The sequence below is a fragment of the Semicossyphus pulcher genome, unplaced genomic scaffold (assembly GCF_022749685.1).
Source record: "Semicossyphus pulcher isolate SPU_LCO1_2020_fin unplaced genomic scaffold, fSemPul1.0.p SCAF_17, whole genome shotgun sequence".
Classification (NCBI taxonomy): Eukaryota; Metazoa; Chordata; class Actinopteri; order Labriformes; family Labridae; genus Semicossyphus; species Semicossyphus pulcher.
Genome location: NW_027211681.1, coordinates 4,092,866 through 4,108,974, shown reverse-complemented (window position 1 = coordinate 4,108,974; position 16,109 = coordinate 4,092,866). Strand labels below are relative to the sequence as shown.

The window sequence follows — 16,109 nt, the reverse complement described above, 5'->3', positions numbered from 1 at the left end:
CACAATGGTGATTGAGCCTATGGCCCACTGATGAAAGCTTTTGCAAAGTATTATGGACTGGGTGTCTGTGGCGACATTCACGGAAAAGTGGCGCCCAGTTAGTGACGCGTTTTCCATCACCCAGCAGTGGTTGGTCTGCCAGAGAGGGTAGGCGGAGCTAAGCGGCTGCTTTTCCGGTCTCTGCAAGTGTTGCGAGTAAACAGTAATCTACGATGGCTGAACCAACAAAGAAAAGATCGATGACTACAGATACAACTTCAACAATAAGTGAAAATACAAAGAAAAAGAAACAAATTCGAAGCTCAGATGAAGGCAAACAGTCTAAAAAGGAAAGCGACCGTCAGCGAGGAAAATCAAGAGTTACAACCGGAGCCAACCGTGGACGTCACACATGTGACACTGTTTGTTTATCTGTGAAGTGTGCTCATGCAATTACCACTTATTGCCATAGGTGCCGCCAAATAGTACAAAACTGAGAGCCTTCGAGATTATAACTTTAAAAATACAATGCATGACATACAGACATTTTCATGTTAAGCAGCAATCTTACACTTGCATGTTTGCTTGCTAACATTCACTATAAGCACTGAAAAAAAAATGAAGCTAAAGGCTTCATTAAGTTTTTCAAATACTATAACATAAAGCAAAATGAATGGTGTGAAAAGTCTTCAAAGTCATAGGGACATGTCGTCTGAGGAAAATGAATGTCTAAAAAATGTCATTACAATCCAACAGACATTAACAATTTTCTGTCAAGACCAAAGCGTTGGACCGGCTGAGAGCTGCGACTGTGACATAAATTGAATAATAACACTCAAACGTAACAGCTGGCATTTTAATTCTTCATGTCAGCAGGTTCTTGTTATTAATCACAAGGATATTAAGCCAGTGGATTGTCTTTAATCATCGGGATTTGTTTGTGATTGCCTGATTCATTGTTGTTGATGTTCAGGGCTTTGTTCAGTGAGACGTGGTAGGTCACACTGAACCTTGGCCTGCTGTTCTGATTTTTCACAGCTGGTTTGTTCCCTTTTGTCTTTCCTTTTTTCACGAGTTTGTCCTTCACGGTGCATCCTTGAGGTTTGATTTTCTTTTCCTTTCTCACAGGACAAATTGCTGTGTTTTTGTCTTCAGTCACACATCCGCACTCTGACATCGGGCTGTTGCTGTATGTCGATGACGTGTTGACTTCCTTTATAAGCGCCTGATCTTCCTCAGGGTCTTCTACAGGGATGTTATCTGACCCCACACTGATGCTCACTCTCTGTGCTGACACAGTGAAGCCTCCAGACTGTGATATACTCTCAAAGTAAGGGTACACCTTTTCACTAAAACAATGATTAAACATAAATAGGTGTTGGTTACGATCAGCGTTTCTGAATTCCAGTGTGCCTTCACCCCAGTCCAACCTCACATGGACCCTGCTCAGGAGGACCGACTTGTTCAGGTTTAACACTTTAGCGGGAGAGGTCAGTGCTCGGTACTTTCCGTCTTGCAGGCTGATACACCAGAGTCCAGCCTCTGGACAGGCCTCAAACTCTGTCCTCCTGGACATTGACTGAGCAGCAACACCCACGGTCCAATTAGTGGTGTCACAAACCTGTTGAAGTGAAGAGAGATAAAAAAGTAAGACGGACAGGGCAGGAAGAGCTCTTTTAGTTCAGAAATACATCTAGCTCAATGTATGCGTATACAAGACACTAACAGGCACCGGATTTTTGATGTTGATGCCAATACCAATGTTGAAAAATCAATATATCCCACACGCCGGCGTATTAAACAGCAGAACAGCCTCTTTGTGTTGGTCTGAGGTTAGCATTCACAGATATGTAAACTTTAATGACTGTAGTGAATGTTTTTGTTACGTTTCCTCTCACGGATCCTCCTCCACTCTGCTAATCCAGAACAGATCGGCTGCAGGAGCCGACAGAGCTGTTAATCATCCTTTTTACAGCATCAAATAACTAACTAAAACCAAACACTTGGATGTAAATCAGCATGATAAGAACTAACTATGATGACAGAGACCATGTTTGAGAAACATTTATTTGACGTGTATTTTGATTTTATAGTTTGACACGTGTCCCATCTGTTAACATGGAGGAGGCGGGCTTTATGACCTATACTGCAGACAGTCAGCAGGGGGCAATAGAGAGGGTTTGGCTTCACTTTTAGGGAGCTGTCATGTCGTCCATCTTTTTTTACAGTCTATGATCTAAACAGTCTCTCTTGTAGGTGGAATGGGAAAAAAGCATTTAAACAGAGGGGCAGACTACGGAAGCCCCAAGCGGACATGCATCCATACACTTTGATTACTCACTTGTCTCGTGATAAGCAGTAATTTCCTGTTGTTTTCTTGAGATCTGGACTTATTTTTCTCGTTATCTTGAGATTACAAAGCTGATTTTCCCCTGATAATGGGATAACTTTCTGTCGATCTAGAAAACACAAACAACAATAGGCTGGTCACTGTGATATTACAGACGAGGACATGCCATGCTGCCATTGACTGCACTAATGAGGTAACTCTGGGAACACGACTTATGATCATGTGACGTTACGGTGCTGCAGCGTTGTTCTCTCAAGATAACGAGATAAATAAATCGAGATCGAGATAACAACCAGAAATGACTTTGTGGAGGTGGGCATGGCTGGCATGCAGCTACAGGAGGGAGAGGTGTGGGAGTGGCTCAGGAAAGCAGCGCCAGGTGAGTTGATTGGCACAGCTGGAGCTCGTTAGCTAATCTGCTCTCCCCTTTTTATGCAGTATCGTGCTGGAGCTTGGGTACGCTCCCACACACGAGGAAGGACGTCACGTCTAGATGAAGCTCATAATGATGTTTTGTTAAACTGTTTTCCTGAGTTGGGGATCAGGCGGGTGTGCCAAAGAAGCCGGGCAGCGGAGGCGCAGGGCGAGTGAGTGATTGTTGTGTTTATAGTGTGTGGAGACGCTTAAGATAATAAAAAGTATAAACTGTAAGTGATAAGACGCGCTACATACTCGTTACCATGGGAACACACAGTAAATAAAATGTATGGATGCATGTCCGCTTAGGGCTTCCGTAGGAGACATAATATCAGAGACATTGTGTTACACTTAGTAGATCTCATGAAAAGTGTTAGAAACAGTTGCGTGAAGTTTGAAAATCAGAGCTGAAAAAAGGAGTGTAAACCCTGCTTACTTTCTTGCCTGCACATGGCTGACCAATCCAACATGAAGTGGGTGTGAATGTCAGACTGTCAGTTTCTAACATGTAATGGTCTGTTGATAAAACGTGTGGGGAGAGGTTTCTAAAGATTTCAAGCATCCAAAAACCAGTTTAAGGCAGTATAATGGACACATCAACAGGGCGATAGAGCTACAGCTATTTAGGCCTATTCTGGCATGCTGATGTGTTTGCATTGGTGTGCATGTGCAAGTATCAAGAAAATGCTGTAATTAGGTTATATTCAATATACTGTACTTAGACCAAAACTTAAGAAATACTTCAAGAGCAGGTTGCACCAAGTTGTCTTTACTAAGCCTGGTCCTAACTGCCTAGTCGGTCTTTGTTAAGACCAGTCTTTAGAACGGACTTCATGACAGTTGCACCAACCACACTTAAGCCTGGTTTTAACTACACCCGGTCTTAGCGATACGCGTTCATGTGAATGCCCACGTCAAATGTCTGTTGCTAGGATACACTGTTGACTCTGTCTGCTATTTTGCTAATTTGTTGGTAATTGTTCATCATTTTCTGCAATGGAGGATCAGAGAAAAAGAAAAGGAAATTTTACTGACATTGAAATTAGAAAATTATTACGTTGTACAGCCGCCACAAAAAATGTACTGACTGCCGAGCAGTCAAATACAGTGACAAACCCAAGAAACAATCATCATGGAAGGAGATAACGGATGCTATAAATGACTGTTGAGACTCGGGCAGCCTCTATTCAGAGGGTGATGTCCGCAGAAAGTGGAAAGACCTGCTCAGCAAGGCAAAAAAGCTTGCTGACGACCTAGATTTTAAATTTATGCCTGCTATTGACTAAATGCAGCAGAAATGCAATCATGACCTGCAATTATCTTAAGACTAATATCTACCATGATTAACAGCCAAATATAAAATGTATTACTGCTCTATACCACGCAGTATGTAAATACCTCGACATCCCAGCAGTGCACTCCTGAGTCAAAGCCTTCTCTGCCCAGGATGCAGGAATACGGGTGGAGACGTTCAGGATTATCAGGGACAGAATCATCCAGACTCTCTTCCAGCCCCTGAGAGGGTCCGGGGGTGATGCTTACACTGTTTAACCCAGGAGACACCATCAGAGACCAGCCGGCTGTCCTGGGGTCAAAGGTCACTGGAGCTGGAAGATACCAAGATGAGGTTGGAGGGGTAGAAGGAGGGAGGGAGGAAACAGGAAGTGCATATATGGAAAAAGAGACTGACTGTACGGAGCGATGTGCTTCATCTTGTCCCACACGGCGTACTGCAGGTTACCCAAGTGTTTGGACACATCTATGAGAGGCCTGCACACCTGCTGTGGCTTCCTGCTGCCTGTCCAGGTACTTAGGTAAATAATTCATAAGATGCAATGAGTTATACACCTGATTTTGCATGTATATATTTATATACTTCTATGTGATAAAAATACACAAAATTTTCACATACCAATTCATCGTGTCTTTGTAGTTCTGTAAAATAAGTGAGTTTTTATTGTTACATGTTTAATTTGAATTCAAATATTTCTACATTTCTTTTGGCTATTTATGTAAAATTTAATTGATGTTACCTCCAGAAATTGAGCTCCATCTCCGTCTCCATCCATCTCCTCCTCAACCAGTTGTATCTTCTCCTCCAGAGACTTTATCACCTCGTTCATTCGGTCTATCTGTTCCTCCGCCTCCCTCTTCTTCTCCTCCTGGTTCTCCCTGAGGGCACGCAGCCTGGCTGCTTCCTCCTCTCTCAAAAACTGGTGGAGACTCTCAAACTCTTCTGTCATGAGCTCCTCTGTGAGTTTGGACTTATCCTGGGAAGAACAAGAAAAAAGGAGAGAGAGTGAGGGAAGAAAAGGAGTGAACTTTTATTTAGCAATTTATGGCGGTAGTTTTACCTGGTTGTGCCTCCATGTGTGTTCACAGTTCTGTGTGGCCTTCATAAAGTGAATCATCCTCTTCTTTAGTCCATTGAGTGATGTTCTCAGCTCCTCCTAGTGGCCAAAATAAGAAATACTTTGAAACAACGTAAGCATCTGTCAGTACGAACATGGCAGCCAAATACACATCAATTCATTCAGTGTCTTTGCAACTCTAAAAGTTGTTGTTTGTCATCTTTGTGTGCTTAATGTGAATAAATCCAGGGGTGTAAATGTAACTACATTTTGACAAGTACTTTAATAAAGGTGCATGTGGTATAATTGAGTAAATAATAGGTTATATTATATATAGGTTAAAGTAACAATGTCAAACCTTTTCATTTAAATAAATGTCTGTTAAGTCACCATCTATCACCAAATGAGTAAACACAATGGTGATTGAGCCTATGGCCCACTGATGAAAGCCTTATAGTATTATTATGGGCTGGGTGGCTGTGGCGACATTTATGGAAAAAGTCAGAAGTGGCGCCCAGTTAGTGACGTGTTTTCCATCAGCCAGCAGTGGTTGCTCTGCCAGAGAGGGTAGGCGGAGCTAAGCGGCTGCTTTTCCGGGTTCTGTAAGCATTGCGAGGAAATGGCAATCTGCTATGGCTGAACCAACAGAGAAAGATCGATGACAACATGACATGACAGATACAACTTCAAAAATAAGTGAAAATCCGAGGAAAATCAAGAGTTCGAACCATGACAAAAGGAGCCAGCCTGTAAATACCGATTATCACCAGGGAGAGGCGCTCAGGGGCACAAAAATTGAGATCTTCGGGATTCTATCTTTAAATTATAGGTTTTATAAATGTTTTATGGGTTACAAGCACAAAACCTATAATGAGTTTATAGTGGTTAGTTTGTATTAATGGATATTAGCTCATTAAAATGCTTCATACATCAGTAGAAGATATCTCAGAATATAATAATTAGTGCACAGACTGGAGCTGCTGTGAACAATGGGTTCTTTTACTATTGATACTGTTGATACTTTATTTATTGATACATATATATATACATATAAATGATGTATGCTTTCACTTATAGATGTAGATATGGAGGAAATGCACAGAAAATTGCACTATTTTTAATACACACAGTTGCATGTAACACGCTATCTTAAAAATATTTAAAATGACTGGGGCACATGATGAAAAATACAGAAAATATTTCTGCAGAATAATATACACATGTACATGTGCATACACGCACATATACATATAATACTATACATGCTACGTGTGCTTTCACTCAGTAAAAAATGTTGCCTTGCTGGAATGCTAAGTACTCTACATAAGAACAATCTGAGGTGCTTTTACTGTGCTCGAGCATTTCCATGTTATGCTACTTTATACTTCTACCTTACTTCATTTCCAAGAGACATAGTGCACTTTTATTTGACACTCCTGTACTGTTCATATTTTAAGGCTCAGCACACTTTATCAGGGCGTCTGCAGGTCTCAAAAATATCTCACTCTCACAACAAAGTAAATAGTTGAATAAATATAAACATTTTCTGTTGTTTTCCATGGCAATAATGTGAGTTCTCAAATGTTTTTACAGGCGGTCAGGAGACATTTAACACCTTTAAAGTAATAGTGGGAGTGTTGTATCGATGCATTGTGTTGCATGAGGCTGTTAAATCATTGTTATTCTGTGTCACTTAGCACCTTCCTGCAACAGCAGCAAATTCTTATTAGCAAAAGTGTTAGACATCATGAGCCAGCAATGTGTGCTGTCAGTGTTACATGGATTTAACTAATACCACCAGTTCCTCTGATTAGTCTCAGTGTTTTGATGACTGTGTGTGTGAAGGTCAAATTTTCCATCTTCCCTGATCTAAGCATGTATTTGTGACATGATGAACAACAGTACCAGCTCAGTTTCATCTTGGTGCCTGTTTAAAAGTCACTCTAAATTCTGCCTGAATAAACTAATCTTGGATTAACACAAGGCAGCATCTGTTTGGGCAGCAGAATGAATATTTACAGGGGATGAAAAAATGCCTGACTGCCTGCTTGTTTAAATATCTGCCTGCTGAGGTGACAGGAAGCATGTTAATGAAAATGTGCGACACAGACATGATACGGCCTCTAAGTCTCAGCACAAAAAGAGGTCAAATCTGTGAAAAGCTGGTGAGAGCGCTGCTTTTATTTGACGTCTTGGTGCTACTGTTTGGTTTGGCTTTGTGGCAGCAGGCTCGAGCTGGGAAAGCAGCGTTCAAGAGCTCTTGTTGGCATCATCGTCCCTGCTGAAGAGTCCTTGAGGAAAACAGTGAATCCTGCCAGCTGCTGCGTATCCAGTGACGGTCCTTCAGCTCAATGCTGCACGGCTTTCAGAGGAGGAAAAAGGAGGCCTGTTTCTGCTCTTTTACTTTAGTGGTTGTTTGAAAGTGGTGGCAAAAAAATCTTACATTTAACAAGAGGTAATGTGATAGGAAGGAATCAAAAACACTTCTTAACACAAAAAAGATTTTACCTTTTAATCAATGTTTCTTCTAAATTAGGAGATTGAAAAATACATTTTTGTTGAATTGCTCTTGACTGTCATCACATGAGGACTAAGGGGGGGACACAAGCCAAAAAGGTTTTAAACCAGTGATTTTCTTAAGTAAATATAGCAGCACAGTGTTAGCTTTTCCAGCTTAAGGGCCACGAACCGTTGTTGGGAGCACACTGGCGTCTTAAGGCTATCTTGTTTTGCTTGTTTCTGCAGCTGGTAAAAAGCTAGTCCTGATCATTCTGCTGGTAAAAGATGAAGGCGAGACGTGTGGCGATCAACAACAGGAAAATGGGAACTTCATGTTTCCTTAACTGCAATAAGCTTAAACCTGGGTTTTTTAAAAAGACTGTTACGATGCAAATGTGAGCTTAGACACTGTTAGCCTGTATATAGTTGGTACTCACTACTGTACTCTGCTGCTAACATGCAGATACTGTTCACTTGCACACACACACAAGGGTTTTTGTCTTTGCCAACCGCACAGGCTACCCTCTAGGCCACTTCAAGGTTGGTAACTACAGCAGAGTATAATAATACAAGTATAATCCCCGTGGTAAATAAAATGATGTTATCATTATTATGCGTATTGTGAACATGATTTGTAGTTCCAACACAGTTCATCTCTATTTACAAAATCTGCATAAAGATCGGAATCTGGATTTTGGTATCAGAAGTGTTCTGGTTTCTGTTTGTAGTCCGAGTACTCTTGACCAATCACGTATCAGCAGGATTTATTGTGAGCAGGAAAAACTGTCCGTGTGGAGAGGAAAAGGGCGGTGATGACGGTTCTTTTTACTTATATCTTTAAACAGATATCTGCATGCAAGTTCAGCTAACTGTGCTTGGATGTCATATCCATTCATCCATTTAACACTTATCCTGTTCAGGGTCGCAGTGGGGGCTTGGAGCCTATTGCAGCTGTCTTGGGGCGAGAGGCGGGGTACACCCTGGACTGACACACGAAGAGTCACCAATTAAGATAAGATAAGATAATCCTTTATTCGTCCCACAACGGAAATTTACAGTGTTACAGCAGCAAAGTGGATAGTGCAACATTACAATAAAGGGCATTTCTAAATAAGTAACTAAAGAAGTGTATCCTAAAAAAATAAGTACAGAGCTAACCTAACCAGCATGTCTTTGGACTGTGGGAGGAAACCGAGTACCCAGAGGGAACCCAAGCATGCACGGGGAGAACATGCAAACTACACTCCACTCCCACTACATCTGAGCCAGGACTCGAAACATAAACCGTCTAGCTCAGAGGCGACGGCGCTAACCACTGCACCACCGTGCAGCCCTTAGACGTCATATCTCATCCCTCAATCCATTCTCGCTTCTCCAGTTGCTAGTCGGACTGTAAACAATGCAGCGCACGGAAAAGGAAGTCTTGGCTGGAAGTCGTTTATTGCTAACCACTGGCTACGTCGGAAGCCCTGAAAAGTTGCCCTTCGCTCCCAGCGGCTGTATTTTTGTCTGACAATAGCTGATGGGTTACGAGTTTGCAACACAGTTTAAAAAGTACAGCAGTGAAATAAGAGTGAAATATTTTTCTTTCTCTCCCAGCTTTATAACAGTCTCCTCTGAAGAGCTCAGAAAACTTCGGTGACTGTAGAAGTTATGTTTTTTAAACGCATTTTAAAAGCTTTGGAATAGTATAAAGTTGCAGTTGCCTGATCCTTACCTTGCAGTCAGTCGCAGCCTCGGTCAGGAGGTATACTCTGTGTCCTGCGTGGCTCACAGCTGCACACTGTTTACACAAAGGCTCCAGGTCATCCAAACAGAACATGGACAGGCTGTCTTCATGCTCCTCACACAGCTCAGAGGAGTCAGCAAACCAGGGAGGAGCGATGAGGCCTTCTGCCTCTGCTGCAGGAAGGGAGACGGGGAGGAGAGACGGGCAGCTCATGGTCGCAGCGTCCAGATATGAAGCCAGTTTGGTTTGGAGTTAAAGAGGCTGCAAGAGGAGCCAGCTGAGAGTGTGAGGACAGGAAGAGAGGAGGAGCAGCTGTATGTTCCTGTGTTTAGGTATCAGTGTTGTTTGTTCATGCTGTGGACAGCACTGGAGTAATGCACTGTATATCTGCTTACACATTTCTTCTGCAACTTGAAGTCCAGCCAACGTGCCTCCACCAGATGTAACCATACATCACTCTCAGGTGTCACTCTGACTCTATGACCCTGTGATTTATGGTATATTCTCACATCCCGAGGCCAAATTCATGCCTGTACTTGTTATTTATCACGACTTCACCCATCCGCCCACCGCGCACACACACACACACACACACACACACACACAAACACTCACACGCACACACGCACACATCCAGTGGTATAGCATTTTCTTCATGAAAGACACATTTCTGCTGCAAAAATGAGATGTTTTCAGAACATTTCTAGTAAACATCTATTAGGTGTGACTTTTCAAAGGTGCAGAAACTGTTTTTCAGGTTTGAGCCCCTTTCTTTCAGGTTTGAATCCAGCAGCAGGAGTGAGAATTAGTGCATGCTAGTTTGGAGACACAGTGTACAGTAGCACATCATGTTCTGCATGCCATGCCCGAGTTAGCTTGATTAGATCCAGTTTCATGGCCTTTAATATTTGAGCTGACCGGATCCAAATACATGTATCACAGAACGGATCAGATGTGACAGGAGAATCAGGTTGCATTCAGTCACATGCTCTGTAGGAAAACCAAAGCCATTCATTTGCAGCAGGTCAGGTCATACACAATATGTGGCTTTTTAGATGGAGAAAATACTAATATTATACATTATGTTCTGCATGTGATATCTAAAGGCAGGCAGACATAACTGTATGTATGTGTCCATTTACCCTTTAAAGGAGCAATTGGCCCCTGGAAAAAGCCACTGTCAGTCAAAGCTGGTGTTCTCTGTAATCGATACAAGCAATAATATTTCAAATTGGCGCCATAGCTGTGGAGAAAGTTGTACAAACAGCTTGTGGTTTCGCCCATTCCTACAACACCCAGCGTGCATTGCACCCCTTCCTATGAAAGGAATGGCCCAGCGATACACGCTGGTGTGAAATACTACCGTTCTTGCTGCAGAAAAAAACGGCTCAGAGCGGTGCAGAATCCAAAATACAATACGAGCATGCACTGGTGGATCGTCTAAAACATCTTCAGGTCTGCAGTCTACATTTCAAACCTGACGATTTTTAGACATGACATCGGAGGCGGGCGTCCTACATTGAGGAGGTGTAGTGTAGCAGGCCCGGGCCTTTGGCAGATGACATGTTTTATGTAGTCTGGCGGAGGTTTTCTACGGCCCCTCGGAGAAGTGGATAGCGTCCTCCAAAGGCACAGAGCTAAATTGCTTTTTTTTAATGGCATTAGCGCCAGATGATAGCATGATAGGACTAAGGGTTGAAAATCAGCGAACTGGCCCTTTAAAGGTCTTATCGATCAGTGCATTTTAAACTGCATTTATTCTCATAAAAACTATCTGGCACTCATTAGAGCCTCTGCTGCAGATGTCTTTGTGTCCTCTGCTCTTGAGCAGAAGTTTTTTGTGGTATAATTAGTTTTTTGTTCCTTAATTGTCACACACTGCTGCTTTGTTCATATTGTATATTGTTGCACATTGTGTTTGGATACTATATTTAATTTTTTTCCTTCTTCCTTTTCTTTCTTATTACACCCTGTTTTCTTTGTTTAAGGCATTCAGAGTGGAAAGCAAAGGAGGTATTTTATTGTACATGGAAACTAGTATTTAACTGTGCATATGTCATAATCCATTTTACATGACTTGACTAGTCGAGGCCCATAAAATTTCCAGGGTGCACTTCAGGTTTTCAGAACCAGATCGTTTCTCTTTTCCATGGCTGCATTCTGGAAAGTTTGCAGCAGACAAATCACACTTAGAAAGTCTCCTGTTTTTGCAAGTAACTAAGTTTTTTAAAGTTTAGAAAAAGAGGCCGGATGAGCGTGTTTTTAATTTAAAAAAACATTTTATTATTTATAATTTTAAGGTTTAATTTAGGAAGATTTACACATTGTCCTTGTTCATGAATGTAACAAAATGTAATTCATGCAGATAGTTGAAGGTCGACTATTTCTGTTAACCAACATCTCTACGGCTTCGTAGGTGCTCATAATTTACAAACGGTGTCGTTACTGAAAAAAAGGTTGTTGGTGATCGAAGGAAATAAGAAATGCAAAACATGTATTTTCTCCTGACTGGGACACTAAAGGGTTAATCAAATAGAAAGCAATAAAAACCCACATGTGCGTACATCCCACTGATACCTGAGAACATGACTTCAGAGCTCTCCTTCACGGTCTCATGCAGGTTGAACTGTTGTCGTGTGCAGAGTAATCTGTGTCTACACTGTTTATATGGGCGCTACTTTACATGCACGATTGTGTCGGTTGCATAACTTCCATTATCAGATATGATGTCTGCGACTGATTTGACCAAACACCTGAGCAGCGGGCCCTCACACCAGCAGAGACAAGATGAAACACATCATGCTAGCTCCCTGTTCCCTCTCCTTCTGCAGCTCTGTTCAGTCAATCCTCCCAGCTGAGTGTTTCCTCTCTTAAACACTGTCGGGTTGGTAATAAAGATGATGTTTGGTGAAGTTTAAGTCTTCAGTTCATTGCTTTTAAAAGTGGTTCACTTATTGCAGCACACTATGTTCTCTCTCCACTGTACAGACTGTCATCAGTTTGCTCAGTTACAACAGCTGACTCTGTTGTGCCCTCTAACATTATACACATCACGCCCACAAAATGTATGTAGTGGCCAAGTTATGAAAGTGTGAAGTCAGTGTCAATTCACAGGAAATGGTGAGAAAAGTCCTCCTGTTACACAAAAACATTCGTACACATTAAACCTTGTCCTTTACTATTCATACTTAAAGAGGTAAGGTCTCAGTTTCGTTCTCTTTGGCACCTATACCGATAAACGGTAATTGCGGGGGCACACTTCCCAGATATCCAGACAGTGCTGCATGTGTGACGTCCACGGTTGGCTCCGGTTGTAACTCTTCATTTTCCTTGCTGACGGTTGCTTTCCTTTTTAGACTGTTTGCCTTCATCTGAGCGTCGAATTTGTTCCTCTTTCTTTGTATTTTCACTTATTTTTGAAGTTGTATCTGTAGTTGTCGATCTTTTCTTTGTTTGTTCAGCCATAGTAGATTACTGTTTACTCGCAACACTTGCAGAGACCGGAAAAGCAGCCGCTTAGCTCCGCCTACTCTCTCTGGCAGACCAACCACTGCTGGGTGATGGAGAACACATCACTAATACCCCTTTCTCACCGAAATTAGTGCATTGACGCAGGTTTTTCAGACCCGGGAAGACCCGCTAATAAATGCTGATTGTCTCTGTTCCCATTGCCAGTGAAGTGTACTCCTTTCGGTGTCTTTTCTGCTACGTCACCGTCTGACATCACAAACGTGCCAGAGACAGGGTCAGTAAACAGTGAAGATGGTAAGGTGGTACGGTCTTTATTGTATCAATTACTCATTCAGTCTGTTTATCAAACTTGACGCTGACAAATCTGGAACGATGTTCGAGCGCTACTCGGACGGAGACGGGCAGAATTTGTAGCTTTCCTGTCATATCATCGCTGGAAAGGGGGCGGAGATTAACGTGTTGACACAGGTTTTGTGTTCCCATCAATGGCGATCGGATTCAAGGCCATAATTATCCAGGTCTCCTGCAGAGTCATTTGACCCTGGTCTGAATGCCGATTGTAACCTTCCCCACAAGGCAAAAAAGTTTTTTGACCAGTGGTAGGGGGGCTTGACTGGGTGCTGCTTGTGATTATTTCCACGAGTGTCACCACAGACACCCAGGGCCCTATCGTCCACCGGGCGCAAAGCACCAAAGCGCCCAGCCAGTGCAAGTGTCATTGCTATCTTCCCCCTGGCATAGTCGTCATTTTCACGCCCAGCGGCCATGTTGTGTAAATAGCAAATGATCTTGCGCCACCGTTAGCGCCATTGGTCATGTTGGTTTTGATATGAGGTGTGGTCGGGCAAACAGGTGGCGCGTTGCTATCTAGAGGACGCAGAAAGTGACTGCGCCTTAGACCAACAAAAACCTGGTCTAAAGTCTATGACGCAATCTGTGTTTGCTATTTAGAGGGCGCATTATAGACATACATCGGAGAGTTCCCAAGTCTGATAGTTACACACACAGGGACGCACAGCAACGCTCATAAGGAAAAGTGTGTTTGCAGATACAGTGAAAATACGTTGTTTATGGGACAGACAGCAAGCTTTTGTTTCCCTTGTCCCCTTAAATCATGATGCTGCTTTCGCTTTGTTACCGATCTGATGACAAGTGCAGGAAGACGTGGACAAGCTCACCGCTGCTTCACGCACACCTGCTTCACCTCAGGGGATTCCTGCTCCAGCCACGCATGGGCCAAAAACTACCGAGACCAACACAAAGCTCTTCATACTGCGCGCTCATTCAGACGCACACTCTCTATAATACAGCAGATACCGACACACACTCACACACAGGCAACTCCCTGTGGCACCGACTATTGTGCCCACATATATTGAAACGCTGTCCAGTGCCAATTACCATGGACAGAATACAGCCATGTGATTCTGCAGCAACAATAAGTAAATAAACACTAAAAGCCTTCCTGTCTTTGATGGTCAGCACAGAACTTTAATAAACATGAGATCCTGTCTGTCTGGGGATTTAAATCATTAATGCTGTGCCTCGTGCGTAAATGTAAACAGCGTGCTTCTTTTCATTTCCGTTTCTGCTGGGCAGTGGGATCGCTTCAGTGGCTTTAACATCAATCAGTGCTTCGACAGTAATATCATACAATAACCTGTGTTTTTTTTCTGTGTGTGCAGGGGCACAGTGGAAAGAAATAAGTTAAGTAGGGGTCCTGTTTATGTGTTTTAGTTTAAGATGAATGACTGAAAATCTTAAAGGGAATGACATCTAACACGCTGATTGGTTTGATTCATGTTATGCCTAAAACACGCCTATGAATAATCCAGGGACTTAAACCAACCTCTTTGCACCTTGCTCCTCGGTTTGCACCCAGATTGTGCGCTGTCTAACTAGCAAAAGTGCGTCCGACACACTTAGCGCCATACACTTTAGACTCCTTTTGCCATCTAAATAGGGCCCCCAGTCCGTAATTCTGCAAATACAAAGGCTTTCATCAGTGGGCCATAGGCTCAGTCACCATCGCGTTACCTCATTCGGCGATAGATAGTGACTTAACAGACATTTATTTAAATTAAAATCTTACTGACTGATTTTTACTTTAATATCCGAGAATGTAAAACAATAGGTGCATTCAGACATGTACAAACATTCAATCTGCAACTCAGTTTGGTGCTCAAGATAAAGAGTAGCTGTATTAAACAAACTTAAACCCTGTGCTTTAGCATGTTGATGCACATGATGAGATCATGCTAAAGGCCTAACACTGGATCAGGATCTGGGCACATTGCCACCAACAGGTCAGCAGCAGTTTTACAGTGAAGAATTTAAAGTCCAAGCAGGTTCGAACTGGAGCCATCTGGTCACTGACCCACATCTGGTTCTTCTATTGTAGCCTGATCAAGCACCTGCACATTCTGTTTGTCTGTCTGTGTTTATGGTTGGATGTTTCTTTGTACTTGAGGTATTTACAGGAAGGAGGGGGTGTAAGACAGAGTTGGTGCCTTATGGCTGACATATCTGCACCTCTGTGACATACACATGGGATGACTTATGCAAAGCTATTCATGATATATAGGCAGTGTGAACATATGCATTGTTGCTATTTCTATTTTATTCAAACACACCCTAATCTGTGAGCATATGTGTGCTTGTCTGGGCATGCTTGCTTCAGGTAAATCAGCTGGTATTCTGGAGGATTGCCACACACAGTTTCCTGTATTCATACAGAGCACCCTTACCGTGCCTGGCCACCTGATCATACCAGCAGAAGACATGAGGGGTCAACATACTTGTGTGTAAAGGTAGAGTTCTCCTTATCACTGTTCACAATCACGAGCTAGACAAACCTTCAACACGCGCCAATGCCTCTTTTCAAGTCATTTCCCCCCCATCCCTTCTCTTGATGACATATTGTCTGTTAGTGCTGTGGTGTAACGATTCAGCAGAACCCAGGGCCTCTTAGATGCTGCTTTTTGCCTTGAAGACGCTCAATGGAAACTGTCAAACGACATCAGATGAGATGTCAGCCTCTAAACCGCTTTGCTTTCCATTAATCCTCCATCTCTCCTCTCTGTGTCCACTTCAAACCATGCTTCTGTCTGTTGCCTTATATTTGGTATTTTCACCTGTTTGTGTTCTTTGCTGGCAAGTGGCAGGTTGTTGTTTGATGCCCTCTTTCCCCATCATCTGAGCCATCTTTGATCCGTTTTCTTCTTTTCCTCGTCTTCTTCCATCTCTCTTTGCCCTTCAACTGTTGGTAAGCACGTTGAAGGAAGACATTTCCCCCTCCCCAGGATTATTGGAC

At 42.7% G+C, this 16,109-nt stretch overlaps 1 protein-coding gene across 1 annotated transcript; it reads right to left on the bottom strand.

Moving 5' to 3' along the window:
* Positions 1 to 407: 407 nt before the first annotated feature.
* Positions 408 to 9,538, bottom strand: LOC138594335 (nuclear factor 7, brain-like). Its single transcript, XM_069665397.1, has 7 exons — positions 9,314 to 9,538; positions 5,101 to 5,196; positions 4,780 to 5,016; positions 4,659 to 4,681; positions 4,437 to 4,555; positions 4,145 to 4,353; positions 408 to 1,600 (listed from the first exon to the last, which is right to left on the bottom strand). Exons 1-7 carry the CDS (start codon positions 9,536 to 9,538, stop codon positions 881 to 883), a joined length of 1,629 nt encoding a protein of 542 aa, XP_069521498.1. The 3' UTR covers positions 408 to 880.
* Positions 9,539 to 16,109: the final 6,571 nt, after the last annotated feature.

Coding starts and splice junctions, on each gene's coding strand:
- LOC138594335 (XM_069665397.1), bottom strand. CDS start 9,538: ATGAGCTGCCCGTCTCTCCTCCCCGTCTCCCTTCCTGCAGCAGAGGCA. Junction 5,017..5,100: donor ACACATGGAGGCACAACCAG/GTAAAACTACCG, acceptor TGTTCTTCCCAG/GATAAGTCCAAACTCACAGA. Junction 1,601..4,144: donor TGCACTGCTGGGATGTCGAG/GTATTTACATAC, acceptor TCACTTCAACAG/GTTTGTGACACCACTAATTG.